This window comes from Zootermopsis nevadensis, unplaced genomic scaffold (assembly GCF_977971745.1).
Source record: "Zootermopsis nevadensis isolate Lab colony 2312 unplaced genomic scaffold, Znev_1.0 Znev_ptg000032l, whole genome shotgun sequence".
NCBI classification, from domain to species: Eukaryota; Metazoa; Arthropoda; class Insecta; order Blattodea; family Termopsidae; genus Zootermopsis; species Zootermopsis nevadensis.
The window spans coordinates 3,740,254-3,761,981 of NW_028259164.1; the positions used below are offsets into that span (position 1 = coordinate 3,740,254).

Below are 21,728 nucleotides of genomic sequence, written 5' to 3' on the forward strand. Positions count from 1 at the left end.
GAAGGCACTTGGACGCGCGTTTACCCATCCGACATCAACACCAAACGGACCGCTAATACTTCGGAGGACGAGGCACGAAGCATCGGACGCCAGAACATTTAAACCCGAAAATAAAATCGACTATGGAACGGCTAAAGTTTCGATTCTCTCCTTTCGTGGCACCCGGTTCTTCTGCGAGCATCGCTAACAGCATTCATACTTCAAGAACTTCGTTATTCACGCACGTAACACTCGCACAATGAAACAAAACACGTCGACAAGACGGCGTGCGTCACTAGCACTGGTTAAGCACAGAAACCACATCCTCCCCGTGTTCGTGGACACAGTTCCGCGCGAGACCGCAGCAAAGTTCAGATCCGTCAGACTAAATCAATATGGACGCAGCGCCAAACGTCTTCCTGGCGCGGCGTGTTGCGTGCCACTGAGAGGCGAGCGACCGGTTCGATACGGCACAGACTCCCTCCAGCCACGTCGCGACTCACGGGAACTACCGCCGAGCTATGACGTAACCAGCAGACGCCGGGGGGGAAAATATAACTTTTTCGTAGCATTTAATTCGCTTCCAAAAGTCCTGATGTCGACTGTCTTCTGGGTTCTCGCGCCGGGAAGTCTGGCAGAAGCTCACCGACGTTTCAGAGGTGCTTCCTGCAGGTTTCGGGTGGCATTACAGTCTGCTGCTGTATGAGCCACCGATTTTTCCAGACAGAACAAACAACACAAATGGGAAACGTCGGTTGGTGATGGGTTGTCCCGGAGACACGTGACGGCTTTCACAGGTTGGTGCTAACTTAAGAGCGAAAGGCGACAACAAATGTTGATTTTCGTTAACACCCGCTTACTTAATTTCGAACGCCTCAAAATCACTGTCATCACGAGCTCTGGAGCGGCCACTGTTCCACTGCAAAGTCGAGGATCGATTCTTTTCGCAGTCTAATCGACTCTAAGACAACGGCTTTTCGTGCCCGAATCAATAAAACGCATCGGATGAAAGATCCTGGGTTTCTTAAACTTGGTTTTATAGGTTCTGATGCCGAGTATGTGCACGTACTACCCGCTCTGAAGATGGAGGCAGTATGTTCCTCCGAAACACACAACGTCACAAGACCAAGAATGACACATTCACGGCCTTGAAGATCCTCGCGTTGCACGAGATTTGAACGCAGGACCTCCCGATAAAAGGCAGCGACGAAAATAAGGAGAAACACAGTCGACGTAAAAAGTTTTGGACACGGCATAATAACTCTACTGCAGTGATCGTCGGTGTTGAAGAAATATCGCTCGAGCGATCGACTTTTACAATTTGCTTCGAGATTTCTCGAGTTCCTCCTTCAAACGAGCACAAAAGAAGTCTCTGCAATTAGATCAATGATCTTTGAGGGCCAATGAACTGCTCTTCCCCGCTGTGGGATCGACTTGTTCCCTTCACCAGTGGGGGACGCCGCCCCCTCCACGGTCGAGTGGATCGCAGTCTTACTTCGTATTCTGGAAGTCTCTGCTTCAAATCTTTCTGAGGTCTTTCGTGATCCCAATACGAGATTATACCTTAAATTGGGCCATGACAGCGTCGTTAAACAAAGAATACACATTCAAGATCCCGGGGCAGCAGTATGAAAAACATCTGACGGTCAAGATATAGCAACAAAATTGGCAGAATATCTCTAAAAATTAATAATTTTCGATTTTTTTTTTAAAATCTCACAGAATTTTGAAATTTTCAAAAAAACTTTCAGAATTTTGAAAAATTATAATAACATTAAATTTTTTCGAAATCTTTCAAAATTCAAACTACTCGCGTAGGGATGCGTTAGGTTAGGTTAATCTGGCCATTAATGTATTGATGATTGTGTGTCACCTCGTATCAGAAAGCGAAACACGAGTTGCAAAAACCGCATAAGGACAGTTCCCGAGGATGAGACAGACTTAAGTCCTCTCTAGAACGCAACTGAGGCATTTGACCCTTTAAACGCTAGAACGTAAAGTACACGCCCACATCAGCTTCATCTTTGATGGAATCGTCATTTAATAATATCACTCAAAATGATGCATCGCCTGTCTGCCTGTTGATTTCGGGATTTGAGGATGAATTTTTGTCTATTCCGCGTGACCGAACACATCCGTTACTATAGAAACAGAACATAAACTTCTTCACGAATGTCAATTTTCCTAACGGCCTCTGGCTTCCCCTCGAAGGCGAGGTTACAGAACCGTGACAACTACCGGGTGTTCTTAAACCGACTAGCCGACGGCACTTACTGCTAAGTACCAACACACGAGCCACGCTTTCAAAAATTCCACACTTGGGCTGAGAGGCTCAAAGATTTATCTGAGTCTTGCAATGCCTGGCGAACTGTCGTGACGTCAAGGAAGGAAAAGCACAGCTCCACGTGGCTTCAGAGGGTTAACCAGCTCTCTGGCACGTGTAATACCCCGAAAAATAAAGCAGTCATTCCCTGCGTCCAAAACCAAAGGATGCACAGAATTTTAAACACAGCCACAGAAACGTCGGCGAGTGGTTTTCTACGACAGGAGCAAATTCTATGAAATTTGGGATTGTCGACGCTCGCCTTGTCGTGTTTCTTAAGCACACGCAAGTGTTTCGGAGGACATGCTGTCTCCATCTTCAGAGGACCAACAAGATCAATCACTCCCTCGCTTCTTTTTGGGTGGGACGTCCGACGTCATCATCATCATCATCATCATGCAGTCTTCCGTCGATGACTTTTCTATCATTTATTCCTAAACTTTGTCTTCGTCGTCCTTCGACACCCAAATTTTATAGCCTGATTGGCAAGACCTGCCGCTCGAGCCCTCTGTAGTCGTACGTTGAAACCTGCGAGACTTGTTCTTAGATGGCAGCACATAGAACGCGAAACGCTTGTTCTGGTTGCCGGAAACCAGAAAACGAGTTCATTGCGGCGTGAAAATGGCGCGTCCTGCTCCCCCACGATACGCGCCGTGAACATCGACGGTGAAATCCCTCGACTTCGGACAAGTTTTGCTTTGACGAAGAGGCAAAGACTGGAAGCCAGACAAACAGTTACAATTTCCTTGCAGATTTACTTTGTCATTTTAAGTGCTCTGCGCATGCTCTGTCGGACTTAACTGATTCCCATCCGGGACAGCGATTCCTCTCATCAGAAACGTCCGAGGACGCGAAGTTTGGTATAAAATGATACCAACAGAAAACTGGTACCAGCACATTCTCATGTGCTGGTACCAGTAGGTAGCCTTTAGAAGCAGGCCTACTTGTATTATGTGAGAAATCACGTAGCTGGGCCGACACTTATTCCGCTAAAGCAGGTGGTACGTATAATTACCACTTCGTTAGTTGTAAGAGGCCGAGTACTCACGGAGTGATGACGACGACGACTTTGAGCAGGCCTTCGCATTGCCAACGACGTGACGCTGACTGACGCTCACGTCACTGACGGAGCTGTGGAGGGAACTGGTTCGCGAAGACCCTCTGCCCGGAGCGGTCCCGTTTCCTCCGGCCTGCTGCTGCTGCTGCTGCTGACAAAGGGACGACGAGGAGGCCCTGGTTCGTGCCCTGCGACTGCACAAAATCATCGCCCGGTGAGAAGAAACACGAAGCCGCGCGTCGACTGCTCTAAGGCCCAACGACGACGGCACTCACCTCTTTGTCTTCAGCGGAGAGTTCTCCTTGAGAGCCCTCGAGGACGCGGACGGCCCAAAGTTGCTCGAGACGGTCTTCCGGGTGCGCTCTGCGCCGCGACGAGGCGCCCCTTCGGTTTGCTGTGTCGGGGGCGGCATGAGGTTCGCGAACACCTTGCTCTTCACCTCCTTCAGACTCCGCGGCTTCAGCTTCTGCTCTGCCTGGCCCTGCGCGATCTTGCTCATGACGGCGTCCCACCGACCTCCGTTCTTCCTCAGGGTCTTCGGCTGAGCGCGGGTGGGCCTCCTGTTCTCCTGGTTCTCGTCCTCGGCGTCAGGACTTACTCCGGTGGAGGGGCTAGACGACTCGATCATCGCCTTTATCTTCGAAGCCACGTTCCTCTTCGGCATTTTGAACTTCTTCGGCTGAAGACTCCCGTCATCCTTGAAGGACTTGCTTCCGGTTGAGGCGACGAGAGACGAACCAGAAACGGTCGTTGGTGATTTGATGATTCCGGGGCTTTCGAGGGGAGTAACGTCTGTTTTCCGGGCCGGCTTGTCCGACGATAGATCCGTGGGTTCTCCTGTGACAGCAACCGGGTTCAAAACTAACAAGGCCCTCTGGTTTTTCAAGTTGTTCTCTGCCAGCAAGTTGTTGTCGCTCACGGCAATCGAAGTCAAGTCTCTGATGCTCTCAGACACGACCTGCTCGATAATCGTTGTAAAGACGGGAACAGATTCCTTCACCTGACTCTGTTCGGATCGCGATGAAACGGTCTTGGTGGACGCATCGGGGGATAGATCTCCTTCCGCGGGATTTCGATCCTCGCCCTGCACCGCCTTCTCGTCGGAGGCGGCAGCATCTTCGGGCCGCCTCTCGAGGTCCGAGTACACGCCGCTGGACTCCATTTCCTCGTTGATGGAGGCCGTGAAGCTGGGGCATCGTTGGTGCTGGTGGCCTGCAAGTAGTTTAATGACGCACAATAAGTAAGTACGTGGTCGTCCGAGGTCTGCTTCCAGTATTCGAATTCAGACTAAATTTGGCATCGGAGGTCAATTTTAAACAGAGCTCTCACCCGTGCCGCCAGTGTGAAGGTTGGCCCCATACAGCGTGCCGTCGATGACCTGGGCCCTGCGGTCCCCTCGACTGGAGCCTGCAGCCAACTCGTCGTGCATGTCTGCATCGCTCTCAGTGAAGAAGTCGGAGTCGGTCATCGGGTCTGCCGTGGACGTCTTCGGCTTCACGACCCGGTGATTGGTGGGCGAGTGATCGGCGCCCCTGCTCGCCGGGCGACTCCACTCCCCGTCGCCCTGGTATCCGTTGTCGAGGCTCGTGATACTCGTCACACTGGTCACGAAACTGTTGCCTGCTGGAGGAGCGGCCGAGGACCGCGATGACGGGCCGGCAGAGGTCGCGCCTGACAAACACATCGCTTACATTTGTACGAAAATTCTGGAATAAGGATGTTTATTTAATGACGTCTATCCCATCGCCCAACACTTACCCGAAAGCCCCGCCGTGTCACGGGCGCCCTCTGACGTCACATCTGATTTCTGTAATATCTCTCCCATTACTTCCTGGAACGGAGCGTCCATCGGGAGGTCCTCGGGTGACAGCGTGCGATCTGAAATATCCTGCCCGACCCTGAAGTCTCCGCCGCTGGACTTGGAGACTGCTGGGCAGACGTTGTCACTCAGGTCCTCCGACATGCACGTGACCGTGTTTGGGGTGCACAGCTGGTGGTCCTCCGTCTTGGACAGAAGAAAGTTATCGGCGTTCGTCACTTTCTCGGCATCGTCAGGAAATTGCGGAAATTCTGAAGACGGGTAATTCGACGAAGAGGGCCCGTCTGATTCTGATGGCAGGCGATCGGGCAGCAGATCTTCCGCGCGATCGCCTTTGAAATCCCCGAGAAGAAAGACGTCCATGTCTTCGAAGGATGGAGTTCGTCCTGCAATAGTACTGTCCGCGCACACGGTGAAGTCTATCATCTGGTCAGGCGTCAGAATTCCGAGGCTCTCGTCCAGCTCGAAGGAGTTCTGCTTGCTCAGCTGCTGTGCGGCGTGCGTCTGGAGCTGAGACTGGTGTCGGGACAGCGCGCTCACGGGACAGACCTGGTCAGGGGTGAGAACACCGAGACTGCTTTCGTCCTGCTCAAAGGAGCCCTGAACGCTGGACTGTTGCGAAGGGTGCGACTGGTATCGGGTGTGCGATGACGTCAAGGAGCTCGCCGAACACTCCCACGGCGCTGCGTTGCTGGCCGGGCTGCTGGGCGTCGGAGTCGACACGGCGCTTGGCTGCTGCGAGCAAGACACAACATCCTGTATCAGCGAGCTCGATTCAGGCGAAGGTGGGTTTGGTCAATAGCAACCCTTTCTTTCTTTCTTTCTTTCTTTCTTTCGACTTTCCATGCAACGACCTGCCGACGCACAACGAAATAAGAGCAAGACTACAGAAGTATGCAGCGTCCATTTAACAGGCACGTTCCGCAGAAGGATTTATAAATGGCATGCAGACATTCCTCTCTTCAATTATTTATGAAATTACAGCCTTCACATAGAACTTTTCACTGCCCGCACACACTCAATACACAAAAATGTGTACTGGATAAACGTACAAGTAATGCAAAGGTTTTAGTGTTCATTAAAGGTTATTAATGGAGCACTAAATTAATAGAACACAACAAAAATTACTTCAGCGCAGATGGAAATCAATTAATGCAATCCTGAGCTCAAGCAAATGAAAAAAAAAAAAATCACGCGGAATGGATGATAAAATTAGAGAATGTGTGGGTGGATTTCGAATTATTACTTTAATGAATGCTTATCCGAGATAGCAAACGAATCCCTCTTTTAACATTTTCTGCAAGTTGACATATTCGTGGAGGAAAAAAATCAGCCCAAAAGGTAATTTAAAGGCAGCGAACAGTTGGGATGGTTCGTCTTCTGATTCCAACCACCGCTGTGCTCACCTGCATCTCGCAACAGTCTACATCCTCGTCAGTCGGCTGCGCGGTTGTTTCGAGTCCCTCCAGCAGACTGTAGGGCCCCGACTCGTCGAGAATGAAGGTCTCACTCCTCCTCCTGGAGCGGGAGTCTTGAGCCTCCTGCCAGCCGCCCCCGGGAACGGTTCGGACATTTCCCACGGGGGCGATAATGCCATGCTGCGGTCTGCACGTGAAGTATCTCACCCCCTCCACCGACCCGTCGTTCAGGCCGACGGGCTCGTCCAACTCCACTCCACAGAAGACACCAGGGCTCTGTTCGATTTCGCCGAAGTAGCGGAGGATTCCCACCTTTACAATGAACACCGGTTGTAATTACTTTGGGTAGGAACTGGATTTCTAAATTTTATGTAGACAAAGTCAGGCCTTTAGAAGGTTAGGAAATTGCGGCCACCAGAGCAATTTCCAACCCTCTTAAAAAACTGGATGTATTTCAGTTCTGCAGAACATTATCAGCCAAACGCCATGAGCCTCCTGGACTAAAATCCTGCCACCTAGGCTCCACTTACGTAGTCCTACGTTACCTCGTGTCAGCAGCCTACCTTTGTGCGACTGACGGACACGCGATGCCCCAGGTGTGCCGCCGTCACTGGGCCGTCCCGCCAACACCTGCCCTCGTCCGCCGCGTCGCAGTTCCTCACATTTTCGGTTCTGACGCCGAACGCCGATGAACACGACGTCTGACTGTTGTCGGGCGTCGATTCGAAGACCTTGTGCGGCCCTGACGCAACTGACATGGGTTTCGAGGGCAGAGCCGCTACCTTGTTCCTCCCGAAGAGCTCGAGGAGAGACGAAGGCCGCGTGATCGTCTTGTCATTGTGAGACCTCAGGGTGAAGGCGCCGCGCAGGGACAAATGCGAAGGCGCGGCAGAGGGGTGCTTCAGGAACACGGGGATGCGACTCTCAGCGGGCTCCTGTCGGAACACAAGCGACTGCGGTTGAAACTCTGACGATGGACACAGCATGTTACACCGAAGCTTCGTATCTACGCACAATACAGCACGGCGTCATAACCCACAGTTGTTCTCGTGAAAATGTCAAAATTTTACCCAGTTTTGAGGGCGGTTTCTTTTCTCACAAGACCAAGGGCATGAAGGTAGAATAAAGTAATAATAATAATAATATTTGATCTGGAGCTACCAGCCGTGTCAGGTGGTTGAAAGGCGAAGAAAACCAACGTTTCAAGAACCTTCTTCGTCCTCGTCTTCAGGGTACAGAAAATTTCGCCTTTCAACCACCTGACACGGCTGGTAACCCGGGAAGAATTTATTACAATAGCAGGAAAATTAAAATAATCTCGAGAATTTTCTAATGGGCAAGTAAGTCTATAAATACGTACTTTCCACATGGACAAACAGGGATTCTTGAATAAGCATCAGTCTTATGGCAGTCTGAATTTTGAAGCCGGACACCACGGCTAGTCCAAATAATAAAATCAGCAGGACAGAAACACGACGAAGACCATCTTAGCAGCAAGAAGCCACGCAACTTCGTAATTAATCAATTCGCTGGTTGGAAACGCGTGGAGCACTGCCATCTTCAGTTCGATACAGAAATGTTCCGACAAGCCAACGACGTTTCCGTTCGTTGTTTTTTTAAAAGATATTTTGCGAATCGCCGCTCGATGTGGGCCTCACTGATCCGCGCACCTCAGCCCAAGACTTGATAAGCTTGCAGTGTCCACGCCACGCCGCCTCGAGCCTGCGTTATCGGTGAAACTACGGTAACGCAAGAGCGTATTACCACCGAGCGGAAGACACGGGACGAGACGGCCCTATGAATAGCAACGTGTTTTCTTTAAATATCAGCAAACAATTTCGATGCTATAATTAGTGACTGTGCTTGATACAACTTGGATGCATTCCAAACTGCCTCAGGCGGAAAACCTGGGAATCGGCTGCCAAATATTAGCTGCGAACAGCGTAAAGGCAAATTCGCTTACTACGACTTTTTGTGTCCTTGTGTTTTATAAAACTTTTCTGAACACCAAGCACAGCTTGAAACCCAGGGCCGGATGTCAGTCCCTGACTACGAAGGAATAAATTATGCTCAGGTCAGCGCGTCACGTGGTCATCGAGGGGGTCCGAGTTACAACTTCCATAACGCCCCCCCCCTCCCCTCCCCTCCACTCGTTGTGAGCAAAAAATTGTTTTGCATTTTTACGGTTTCTTGGCAATTTGAAAGCTTCTGAACGAAACTTTCAGTCTGAAGATTTTCCTTGCGCGCCAGTTCGCTTTCGCAATTTTCGACTGAACCTGAATTTCATCCTCCATTTCAAAAATCTATACTCCAGGGAAAAGTTTCCTCACCAAGAATGGTTTTAAATTCTGAATCTTCGTGGCCGTGTAAATGTCAGTGCAGAATTTCATAAGCACCCAGTCGCTTTTTGACTTTGTATAACTTCGGTGCTCCATACTTCACCCCCAAATTAGGCTATATACAAGAACTGAACACTGTGCCTTTCGATCGCCAGCCAGAAGATGAACTACGTACGAATGACATCATCATCGATGGACCAATGCAGGACTCAAGGTCGACGGGTCCCCCGTCTATTTCAAAATTACACTCTCTTCCATGCTTTTCCCTCCTCAGCATGCGACCTCTATAAAGCACTCCAGATCACGCCGCTCCGAAAACAAACGAAGAGTTTGATACTAGAAACATCGACATTGGCAACACGAAGACGGCCGCGTGTTGCTGGACGCCGTACCGATTGATTTTAACTTCCTGTTGTCTGATCCAAGTGGAGTATGACGTCAATGAACAGGTATCGGCCCTGCATGTGGCACACGACGCGAACTGAATTAATTCCAGGCACGTGGAGGCCTGCGGGCACCGTTAAACCTCGGAATGGTTCCGGGTACCAGCGACAGAATTTTTAAATATTCGTAAAGGCTGGTTGATATTTAATTTCTGAAGCGTGACACCCGCGCGTTATTTCCAAATCCCCTCTTGAATCAACTGGTGTGAGGTCCGGTGAACCAGGGGGCCACTGTTACCGACCACGCACAAACAGTAATGGAACGTTGTTGTTAAATTATTTACTACAGAACTGTTGAAATGTCTGTCGCGCCACACAGCGCAGAAACCATTATACGTATCTCTCCTGCACGTGAGTGGTAGTTGCTCGAAAGCAGGTCCAGCGAAAGTGACTTCGCAGTTTCCTTCTGTTTCAGATCGGGTGCGAGATTTAAGAACATCTCGTGTTTCTATGGCCAAGGACTTTAGACCCCGCATGCATTTTGCTTATCTAAACGAAATATTTCTTTCCGACATAAAATTACGGGACACTGTATACTGCAGTCGGTTTCATTATTCGTTCCTTCTGCGACAGCCGATGGAACATTTTCATGTCAGGGACATCACCTTGCCACGAAAATCAACCGCGTCACTTTCAGCGTGAAAATGTATTCGCCTGAGTACTCCAATCACAAGTGAAGTTTCCTGCCTGGATGATGTCAGAAAATGTTTAATTCCGAAAGTTTGGGGAATCGCGCGATTTTATAATCCGGCCATCGTCATTCTCCGCACTTCATAACAAATATCCCAGCAGCAGTAGCACTGTCTAACTTCTAGCATAAATAACAAAAGACATGAAAAGAAATCGGTTCATTAGCGAAGATGCAGGCACCGAGGAAGCAACCCGAAACGTCGTCAAAGCATCTGCAGCCAATCAGCGCGCTGCGTTCAAAGACGAGGCGTCGTTATCCCCACGCTACCCTACAAGTGAGACTGGTCCTCTGTATCGATCAGAAGATACGACACAATTCGGGTACTCTCACGTCGTCGTCATGGATACAAACGCTGAACAGTTCGGAGATCGTGTGTCATGCCTCCATTTCTTTTCAGTACAGATTAATATTTCTGGTTTATTTAACAACGCTGTCAGCAGCTCAGACTGCGTACAGCCCGATGAAAAGATTACTCGCAAACAATTAATTCGAGACAGTAAGGAAGGGAGTGGCCCAAACCCTCAGAACGAGCGCAGGCCCTAAAGTCCACTGGAATTTCTAAGTTCTGTTTGGTTCTCAAAGCTGGTGGTACTATCCCATTCCTTGACATCGAATCCAGTAGCAGAAGGAACATAAGAACACTCCTCTGTAGGGTAGAGTCAGATTCTGTGCATCCATCCACTTGGAAAGCGCCGCTCTGAAAGCCACTCCAACGACACCGCTCCAGTGAGTGGGCTGCGAAGATGCGGGTCGAGAGGTCACCACGAGTTACCAATTGCTGGCAATTTTTCTGGTGACATTTATAATTGCTTCTACTAATCAGGAAAATTTGTGAGTGTCAGTGTCGTGAAGGCGCCTGCATTTCGCTAACAGAGTTAAATTTTGCGGTGCACTTGGTTCTTGGAGTAAAAATTAAGAAGATGGCTGTCTTCTGAGATGCTACACCTTGTAGTCTGAGCCCTGACGATCGAAGCAGTGAGAGCCCCTGAAACCTAGGCAAGTTTCTATCAGACTACGACGGCGCAACATCGCAAAAGAATCTTAAATCTCACATAAGAGCATCACTTCAGTAGCAGCGATCACATCTCTTGCATTATCCTCTTCAAAACAAGGAAACAGAATGTCTGGTTGGAAAGAAAAAGTTTTAATTAGCGAGACTCGTTCCGTTTCCTGAACTAACAGTTTAATTAAATTCCCGTCTCGCGCGCTACCAAGCTTTATAAAACGAGGCGGAGACCACAGGATTACCCATTAAAAAGTTCATCAGAAAATGCAAAATCCGCTCTGTCTCCAGGCACACTCCTGCCATCTGTGAGGAGGAGGACGAAGTGAGGAAGAAGGGGAGAGAGAGAGAGAACCTCAGAGGCTGCAGAGGGAGACGCTGCATCTGAGAGGAACGACGATTTTTGAGGCTCTGGAAATTCCCAGGCGGTGCACACTAAAACTCACTATACGCCATGTAGGCGCTTGGGGGGAGAGCCAAATGAAACCCACATACGCAGTTACCACTAGCCTGTAAAGGGTTAAGTGTAAACGGCAAATGTCAGGCAAGCGTCCCGACGAAGACGGGCGCCGCGACGCGCCAGAACGGTCAATACTTGGGAAGAAGGTCGCAGCCACATGGACGGCGTTCGGGTTATCAGATTATCCAATGTCTAACTCTGAAGGTCCCCGGCGAGTTACAGAAATCTGCGCTTAGTTAATCCTGACACCAGCGTCTCATATCCCGTGGATGTTCATTTAAATTAGGGGTCCGCGGCTATTTTTAAATTTGGGGGCACATCCATCCTTTCATACGAACTTGCTGGAAGGTTAGGCTTTCTTCTAAATGACTAAGAAACTTCGAGGTAATTTATTGAAAACTATAAAACATTAAAACATCCAAAGGTTGACGTATTAACTGAATAGTCCATAAATTTGTTGATTTACTTAAATTAATTAGTACTAAATCACACACGAGGGGAAGACAAAAGAATTTTACGAGGGCCACAGAAAATGCATCCGCGTGCCACGATTTGGGAGCCACTGATATGAAATACGATTGGCCGCAGATCCTTGGATGAAACTCTTGTAGGGAAAGGAAAGATTCTCGGCTTTTTTCGTCAGCACGAACTGCGAAAGTACAAGCGCCAACAGGTTTTGTCTGCGGATTTAACGAGAAGGTCACGCGAGCCACGGATTTCAAAACACGTTTTATAAATCAGGAAATAGAGATCGTCTCAGTGTCTCGGCGCCTTCAGAAGAAATTCAGAATTGGGAGTCGCTGCAGCTGCTACTTCTGCCGACGACAATTCAGACAATACGTGACATGTACCGCTGTTGTGTTAGGGGCGGGGCGGGGCGGGGCGGGGCTGGTCTGACAGATCTATCCAAATTATCATTCGTCTTACTCTGTGTCGTCATCACCTAACTGCTCTGTCGTGGTCCTTGCAGTAACTAGATCGCCCGTGACCCGCACTTTTGCATAACAAAAACGATTAAGTTCTTTTAAATTAGTAACAGTTTCTGTGTCCCAAAACGATTCTTAAGTGGAAGACGATCGATTTTCTGCCGAAACAGCAGAACTAGCTCAAATCTGTGGCTTTAAAAATAAATTACAGATGTTGCGCCGTATAGTCTGATAAAAACTGGTCGACGTTTAAACGCGGCATTAACAAAACTCTGGCCTTCCTAATAAAAGCGAGCAACTCAACAGACAAGTCACGCACGGTTCCTCGATGTACATTTCACGTTAACCCTGGAGGAGGTTTTCTTGCGTTCTTAAATCGTCTTCGGAGTGTGACCGAGGTGATGAGCGATGGCACTGCAGAAGACGAGCCTCAGTGTCCGATGGAGCCCGCCCCACCCAACACCCGCGGAAACTTGGCGCCGTAACGGGGGGCGACGCTGTGTCCCGACGCAGAAGTGCTATTGACAACGCATTTCAGTTTTCATTACGATGGACCTCAAGGACACGGCGATGTTATCATCGGCGGAACGTAGCCACTCATCGTTGGTTCCGTATTCAATGAAAAAACACGCAGAGCGAAATGTTCTTTGGAACGTAAGAAGATTTCGCGTGAATTGTTACAAAAAAAATTAACGATTGTTATTAAAATCAAGACGATGGATAATGTCCAGAAAGTTCGTTGTGAGAATGGCCACAAACTTTCAGATTTGGAATTATTACCGTTTGGAAATGCGTCACATCATAGAACCGGAGACGAAGTTCAACTGCTTTGTTAACCTGCGAAAACCTTAAACGTCGGATGTGTTGTTGCTGTAACCGAGGTTGGGTGAGGACGCGCGTGAGTCCGGAACGAGACTTCCACAACGCAAGTTCAAGCCATTGATTTGCATTTTCTGTTACGCCGAAAAGATTACAACAAAAGACTTCCAACTTTTCGTAGCATACGTTCTAAAAATCGTGCGACAAACACTCAGACAGGGAGGCCACGTTGTATGAACGCGGTTTGGAGGTGTTTTCTGACCGATAACGACGACCTCGATACGAAATGACGCGTATGAGTCATGTAGTGATCCATGACGTCAGCGAACCTTCCCGTTTGAGCGAATATTTTGCCACAAAAGAGAGCCCGGGAAAACAAAGGAGTAGTGACGTTTGTGACCGTAAACCGATCCAGCTCCTGTCTAGCCCCTGAACAAGTTCGATACAAAACGCAAGACTACGTAGCTTTTCACTTGGAAAACGCGAACTGAAGCCTGCAGCGTGAAGACAGCTTTCCAGAAACACAAAGTAAAACTTCGTCTCTCATGTTAAGGGATTGGGAGTGTCTGAGGAGTATTTAGGCCTACGAGGGAGGAACACTGTGGAGATGAGGGAGGAGAAAATGTTGGTCTTAAAACATGAACGGAACAGACCACTTGGAAGATGCAATCGTACAGGGGAGGATAATATTAAAATGTATACTTCCACGCTGTTTTCAGTTCAACATAAACAACCACTCGACACCGAAAATACCTACGAGCTTAAAAATAATCAGACCAACCGAAATATTTTGCTCTGGCTTAAACCCGACCTCTACGGGGTTCATGGACCACAATTTGTAAACCACTGAGGACGATAAAATGCCAAGAATCACAAACAAAGTCAGCAGAAACTCTTGAAGTTCATGTGCCCTACTTTTGAGTGTTTTAGTGGATGACAGCGTCAGGTTTGAACTCTTGGATGTTCGTGAACGCGCGTGGGATGTTCGAGGCATCTGCTCGTCTGTTTCGACCGCAACGGGGCTACAGGTCCATCCTCCTCCTGGGCGTGATCCTGGAGGCGCACGGGCGTGCTTTACTACTAAGAGAGACAAGAGACAAGAGACAGAAGTCTCCACTTCGGGAGACTCTTTCAGCTTCCTGTCCCATGTGTCACACAAATCGTGGCAACACGCCTCGCTCCACCCATCACATTTGTATCGTCGTGTGCGGGTGTGAAACTTGGTCCCTCACACCAAAGGACCGATCAATCGGATAATGATCAAGACAAAAACCACACAAAGTTTTTGTAGGAAAACCTGAAGGCTATCGGCGAATCAATAAACCCACGTCGACTGGGTTATAACACAGCGGTTACCATAATCGACAAATTCATCTCCGTGAGAACCTGAAAACCCCACACTGCAGTCTGATACTTGTGTGCACAATAAAAGCACAACGTTTCCGGTAATTGTGTCACAAACATTGCGATCTGTAAATAATTCAACAAGTCACGTGGTTTCAAGGTTTATTGAACGACGTGCATCTGACGTCTGCAGCGAACGTATCGATTACCTCAGAATCGATTGCAGCAGTTCTCACACCAAAGCATGAACCACTTCATAAAACTTAAACTGCTTCATGTCTGCCAACAAAAGCACGAATTGCAATAACTGAAGTGTAAATATAGTTCAGTCATCCAACGCTCAAAACAGTCACGTTTTCGTTGCAAATATCATCAGTCCCCCATCCCCGTAACTGCGTAAAAAAAGACACCGTTAACAACCGTAGAAGGGCACATTTTCGCTCATTTGTGCCACAACATTTCAACACGAGGAGCACGTTCTCAGGCTTAACTTTTTTTTACGATTTAGAAGTTGTGAGGTCGAAGTTAAGATTACTTGTGAGAATTTACGTTGTCACGGCGATAAAAATGACGACTTTTTTGTTTTTGCGTTAAGTCGTTAGGACTTGCAGGTAGATACCGACGCTTTCTTCCCGAAACGTCGGTATCTAAAAAAAAAAGACAGTGTCGTAATGAGATTGTTCGGTGTTAATGATTACGTCAAGAGAATTAAAAACGTCGAAAACGCGAAACAATATTGAAACTCTAAAAAAATTGTAATTTCCCTCTTGCAATTATAATTTTCTTTGGTCTGCGTCAAACAATGCTATAAAACATCGTAGGAAAAATAAAAAATATGGCGACTGCTCGGTTGCGTTTCGTTGCCATGGACACGTAAGAAATTCCTGCGTTATTAGGAGAATATTAGAATAAAAAGCCCGCGTATGTGAACGTCATGCAAATGGCATTCAGAAAGATTGCGAAATGAAGTTCCCATAACCTTGTGAAGTTACCACAGCGCTCGCTATACGAACAGGCACAAGTCGATTTCAAATGGGAAAGGCTCTGGAATTTCTGTTTTGGTCTGCGACTTAATATTTGAGGCGCAGTCAAGCTGAACGGAGCTAAAATTAGACCTGCGGCCCATTTGGCTCCCTCACAACTTTTAAGTCGTCGTTACATAAACGTTGAAGGATAACATTGAAATAAGACGAAGCAGTACTGCAAAACAGGCACACAAAATTCGTTCGTATTTGTTGATAAAATTATTTTAAAAATGACAAAGTCGAGGGGAATAAACCTCTTTCTTGTTGAACAGTAATGACATCTTTGTAAATCGAATTAAAAGTGCAAAATTCATTTTAAAAAATGTCTTTATAAAGCAAATTAAATGCAAAAACATCTTCACGGCGACTGAGGCCAGATTTTTCCCAAACGCATCAACACACAGCCTAACTCCGCCAGACCCCACCATAGGCTCCAGCGTGACGGACACTGGCTACTATATTCGGAGTACATTAGCTTTACTTACGTACATGCATGATCATTGCATTCTTTTTCGATGTGGGCCCGATCACCCACTCAAGTTCATCAGCAACACATCCAGTGTTGAAACACCCTATACCAGTAACCGCGAATCCAAAACCTGTCCAACGCAACACACAGTTTCACCATTACGTAATAAGACTTGCGTACACTAAAAATGCCCGAAGCCGTATTACTCAATGCGGGTCAGTAGTTTCGTGATTGTCCTCAGGCCAATGCCGGCGAACGAACGTCTCCTCCCACCAACCCGCACTCCCGGGTGAGATTTCTGGTTCCCCTGTCTTCTGGGATGTCGCCCCGTGTGCGTTTGTCGAGATCTGCCGACGTTTCAGAGGCGCTTACTGCCTCTATCATAAGGGGAAGTACCAGCCGAGGTATTCGCGAGTTTACTCAGTTCTTCCGGATCAACGGCAATTGGTTACCATTTACTCCAGTTTCAAATCTCGGCCAGAAGGTTAACTATCCGTAAACTTCTTCAGTTCCTCCAGACAAATGTCGTGATGATATATGACATATCAGACCACAGCTGTTCCCTCCCGCGCCATTTACAATTCATCATTCACTACTCAATGTAAATTAGTACAGCTGACGCTACTTGCAGATATAATTTCTTTAATCCGGTATCCAGACAAATATCTTAGGAGTCAGGGTACCCGGAAAATCTGAAACGCTGGACCAGTCTGACGAGCCGATAGAAAATAATTCGGATGCTCCGTTGCAATATCGGGTACATATCGTTCTTACTGAATTTTAAGACAGACTTTATGAAGAATTTCACACATTTTTATGAAACATGGGTAGGGATTCAGCAATCCCACTCGCTGCCAACATCAACAGCGGAAAAAAATATTGGTACTCGCACTGCTAACACATAAGAACAGTCGACTCGCGCAAGAGCGGAGGGTCAACGTGAGTAACGCGGGGTTTGTGAAAATATTCCTGCGATATCTTATCATTAATTGAAATATAAGATGGATTAATCACACGATACGACACACGCTTATCATCAGAAGACACGAAAAAATGTTTGCCTTGCTGCTTCGTAACTAATTGCAAAAGATTCTTTTACGCTGATACAAATTTCAGGCAAATGTGAGCAGATAACATTTTAAATGTCTACAATTCAAAGGCTTCGTAGTAACTGCTATCTGCTAAAACGATCTAAATTTTGTATTTATGGATTTTGTATGATTCTCAGCTTTAATTAAGGATTATTTCCTCAAACAGCGTTAAACAGTTGAACTTTAAAATGTTGAAGCGTTGTGTTTTCTTTTCGGTAAGGACTGAATTCTTAAATATTACGAAGACGAGCTTCGCCTTCAAAGGGTTAACCAGTTGATTTTTGTAATGGTGAAGTGTGGTGTTTTCTTCGCGGTACGGACTGAATTCTTAAATGCTATTTAGACGATCTTCGACTTCGAAGGGTTAAAAGTATCCTCGATGTATATGAACATCGGCAAATCCCCACTGAAGAGTAATTTATATACTGCAACAGTGACAAAACTCAAATTGAAGTCACTAGGTGCTTTGTACGTGGGGAATATACAAGGGCACTCTCGAAACAATGAATCAGTACTGAAATGCTCCGGCCCGGAATTGCCAAAGGGAAAAAAAAGTTCGGGATTTTGAGTCGGCTGTTCTAAAACAAGTCACAAGAACGAGCGACGAACCTTTCACTATTCATCACATGAACGCAGAGGCACAACACAAACTGACGAGCATCCACTGCGGCACAGAGATGAACTAAAACTGAGATTGTTAACAACTGCGTGCGTGTTACAAACCTGGCTCCCTCCCTCTCCAGTCACCTTCCACTGCGCGCGCTTCCACATTCTGATGGTTGAGAGAACGGCTTCTGGATGCGATTAATTACACACATCAGGGTTTGCAAAGACATATCTCTCTTCAACCCTGAAAACGGAGGCAGTATGCCCCCCACGACACGGGTCACTCACGAATGTTATCGAACATACTGGTGTTAAAGATGGTTGTCTTATGGGTTGTAGCGCTGTGAAGTCTGGTAGAAGTTTAACGACGCTTCAGAGGTCCTTGCTGCCTCCATCATCAGGACGATTAGCTGCAACCCAGAAGACAGCCATCTTCGGATTCACCGCCGCCGTCATGACCTCGAATCCCATTTAATACTGTTGCACTCATGCAAGTAATGGGACTTCTGTTATACGCCACTAATTCTGGCTCGTACAAGCTTCGTGCTTATCGCAAACTTATTTTCCGCGGTTTTATCTATGCTGCCGACCCAAAGTAGATAAGTCCTCTACAGGTCCTAAGGTCTGTCAGAGTAAAGTTGGCAATGTTGCATCACCGCACAAGTTCGCAGCGTGGCCATGTTTTTCGAAACAGGCGATGGGGAGGTACGTAGTGGCATTAGGTTTACTCAGAGGTCAGTTGTTTATTTAATGGCCAAATTCGCGGGCTAATTTCAGGTAATGTCCCGGCATTTATCTGATGGGACTGAGGAAAACACTGAACTCCCTCCTCAGTCAGGACAGCCGGTCTCCGATCAGCTCCGTGGACAACGGAACCACGTAGACGTGTTTGACGCAACCTAGGACGAGGCACGCACGCAAACAGTGTAGTAAAGTGCATCGTGTAACAACAAGCTGCATGACCACGGTTCACCAGCAGAGCGTTGACTGCGTCAGATCCTGTGAAGTACAGGGCACCCGAGAAGTGTCATCTCAGGATCAATGTAACCTAAATGAGGTTCTCTCGGATGGGAGATTTCTGACTGTGATATCATGAATCGTGTTTAGGGCACCCTGAAGATGGAGGGAGAATGCTACTCCGAAACTGTTGTTAACAACATCATAAATCACCGATGCTGTCATGGCCTCAACAGATAATAGTAAGAAACTGGAGGCGGAGATTGAAGTCAACCTGCATTACCTTCAAGTGAATACTAATTACATTTAGTGAGAACAACTGAATCGCACCGCACATACAATTGCCCAGGCTTGGAAAATAACCTGTGTCATTAAACCTTGTAATGCTGCTGTCATGTTTTCCTCAGTCGAGGAACAGTCAGAGCGAAACGAGTGAAACTACAGCCTACGGTTCGCTCCATGAAGCAGAATAATGGACACACGTAACACTGAGTAACTATGGAAACAAACACAAAGTTTCTGTCTAAACCGACTACACAGCGGATCGTACCAAAACATGAGACATCTTGAGAAATCTCACTTTTAATGCTCACGCGAGGTTATAAAACAATAAGAATGTGAACGAAGAATCGCGCAGAGTGCAAGGAACTGAGAAGATCGATAATCCAACACTAAATGGTGCTGATAAAAATTGAGGCCGGGCGAGGGCCTTCATTAACTTTTCGCCAAATATTATTAGGCTCCTGCAGTTAAGGAAGAAGGAAATATAGTACGCACACGAGAAGTAATGAATGTGATTTTAGCCCCATCAACAACAAGATCAATAATAATAATAGTTAGACAGGTTTTCGTAATTATACTACGAAACCAAATCACTCAGAAGTTATAAATTAAAGATTTTTGTTACCTATACAAATTCTAATCTAGATCTTGCTCATATTATTAAATCAATTAAAATTGTAGACGAAATTAAAATATACGCACGTACACACAAAACAGTAATTGCCTCTGTGGTCAGATCTTTCATGTTGTATTACATTGAAGTTGTTTTAGGTTAGAAAAACTGTTAATTTTTTGTTTCATTTCTTGGAAAAGTTCCGATTTAAGGGGGTCGGATTAATCTTTTGAATAGTCTATGTGAGCATATAGTATGCATGAATTACCCTGCTTCCAAAACGCTACTTCATACAATCTGAGAGACGTGTAATGGCTTCCTCCGTCAGAGCCATGCTTATTCAATGCTTATAAAATGACGCAATTGTAATTTTTATTCATCAAATGGATTAGAATTACTCACCCTCGCCATCGCTGTACAGCGCTTGTCGTCCGCTAGCAGTATTCACTTACTCAGCCTTGAATGCCTCACCGAAGGATAAACACATTTCTGATGTAACAAAATCCGATGAGAACAAATTCATTTCATCTCGTTTGCAAACATTCCCAGATGAATACAGAACGAAGGAAACCAACCATGTACGCACACGATTCTACGCACGGTCACACAGAAACCTTCGAATACTGAGATTGTGCATAATTCCCCTTCAAGGGCTGCACGATAATGTCAGCAGTGTTTTTCGTCCACCCTCGACAACTTATGGCGCCGCCGCACAAACATACTTCGCTGTGACATCCAATCAATACTGGCGGGTTTGAATAGACCGCCTTCAATTGTCCCAGGGAAACAGGTGCCTTCAGAAAGCATGCAGTTCTGCCTCGAAATAATCAATAGATTATGTTGGTTACGTTGACCATTATAGCAAAAACAATTAGGACATTATGTTGAGCTTGTCTGATATAATTTTTATTTTTCAAAATAGTTGAATTGCTATAGCAAGTTTGTATCTGTATTAATGATTGTTTTGTGATGCGGTTGCTCAATCACAGAAGAAGTTGAACTTTCTAAACCGACCTAGTTATTAATTGTCCAACAGTTTGTGACACTGGTCGATTCGATACACCGCAATTTTTGGGTATTGTCGAGTCTCAGGTACATTAAGTACAATGTCTAACCACCATTCTATTATTGTCAGTTCAGTGGTATTGCTATTCGCATAATTTTTCAACACCCCCACCCCAGTTGTAGTTAATAACCTTAAAAACGACAAAAAGAATCGCATGGTTGTATAATGATGACCTGCAAACGACAGCATGGACGAGGGCGAGCCTGTTCCCAAAACGTCATGTGTAACCATGTTAAATGGAGCCCTTGTCACCACTCATGTGGTGGGTACCTGCAAATATTTCAGTGGTGGACAGCCACAGAAAGGGAGTCCAGCTTAGGAGGCACTAACAAAGTCTTCACTGTAAATTCTAGTGTCATAAAATATTAACAATGGACATCAGATTTCTCTAAGTCAGTTTACTGCTTGAGGTGATCAACTTCCCCATTTTGAAACCTACTCACTCTCCTCTTCTCTAGAACCTAACAGGCTGCGTAGTGTAAGAGCCACTGAAGAATCTGGCGTGCAGAGAACAAGACCTTCCGAAGATCAAGTCTATCTGTCACTGTGTCTGCCACACAACTGTCTAAAGCCATCATTTAAATATCAACATTTATGGAAAACTTTTCAGAAGTGTCACATTCAAACAGTCTGAAAAGAAAAGAAACACAGGTAATATTTTGTAGACCCTGAACTTAATTTTTTCTTTACAAATTTACAATCCAATGTGGCCACAGAATCCTGGAAATGGGATTCCATGATAAACATTTTTACATTATTTGGACTCAAACAGCATATCAGGAAATGTAAAGGAGAAACTGAAGATGTTCCTAGTTGAAACACCATGCCATGAACGTGTATGAAGGAGCAGAGGTGAAGGTCCATCATTAACCCTTACACTAGATGGAGAAAATCAGCTTTGTACTCCACCTGTTTTAAGCATGGGAGAACGATGTCCAGTACCTATCAAAATGTTAAATAATAATCCATTGATTAGTAACCCTGGAAAGACTTACGAT

The 21,728-nt window shown here is 46.5% G+C and overlaps 1 protein-coding gene across 9 annotated transcripts in view; it reads right to left on the bottom strand.

Moving 5' to 3' along the window:
* The window catches only part of LOC110827764 (toucan), a 46,700-nt gene extending 26,356 nt beyond the window's left edge, over nt 1-20,344 (bottom strand). For 2 of the 9 annotated variants that reach the window (XM_022059728.2, XM_022059723.2), the window contains exons 1-6: nt 7,160-7,597; nt 6,585-6,908; nt 5,118-5,913; nt 4,689-5,030; nt 3,635-4,571; nt 3,351-3,553 (exon numbers count right to left, since the gene is read on the bottom strand). In XM_022059728.2, coding sequence (XP_021915420.2) covers nt 3,351-3,553; nt 3,635-4,571; nt 4,689-5,030; nt 5,118-5,913; nt 6,585-6,908; nt 7,160-7,582 — 3,025 coding nt within the window. In that variant the 5' untranslated portion in view covers nt 7,583-7,597. The other 7 variants (XM_022059726.2, XM_022059725.2, XM_022059730.2 and 4 more) reach the window with 7 other exon arrangements.
* Nucleotides 20,345-21,728: the final 1,384 nt, after the last annotated feature.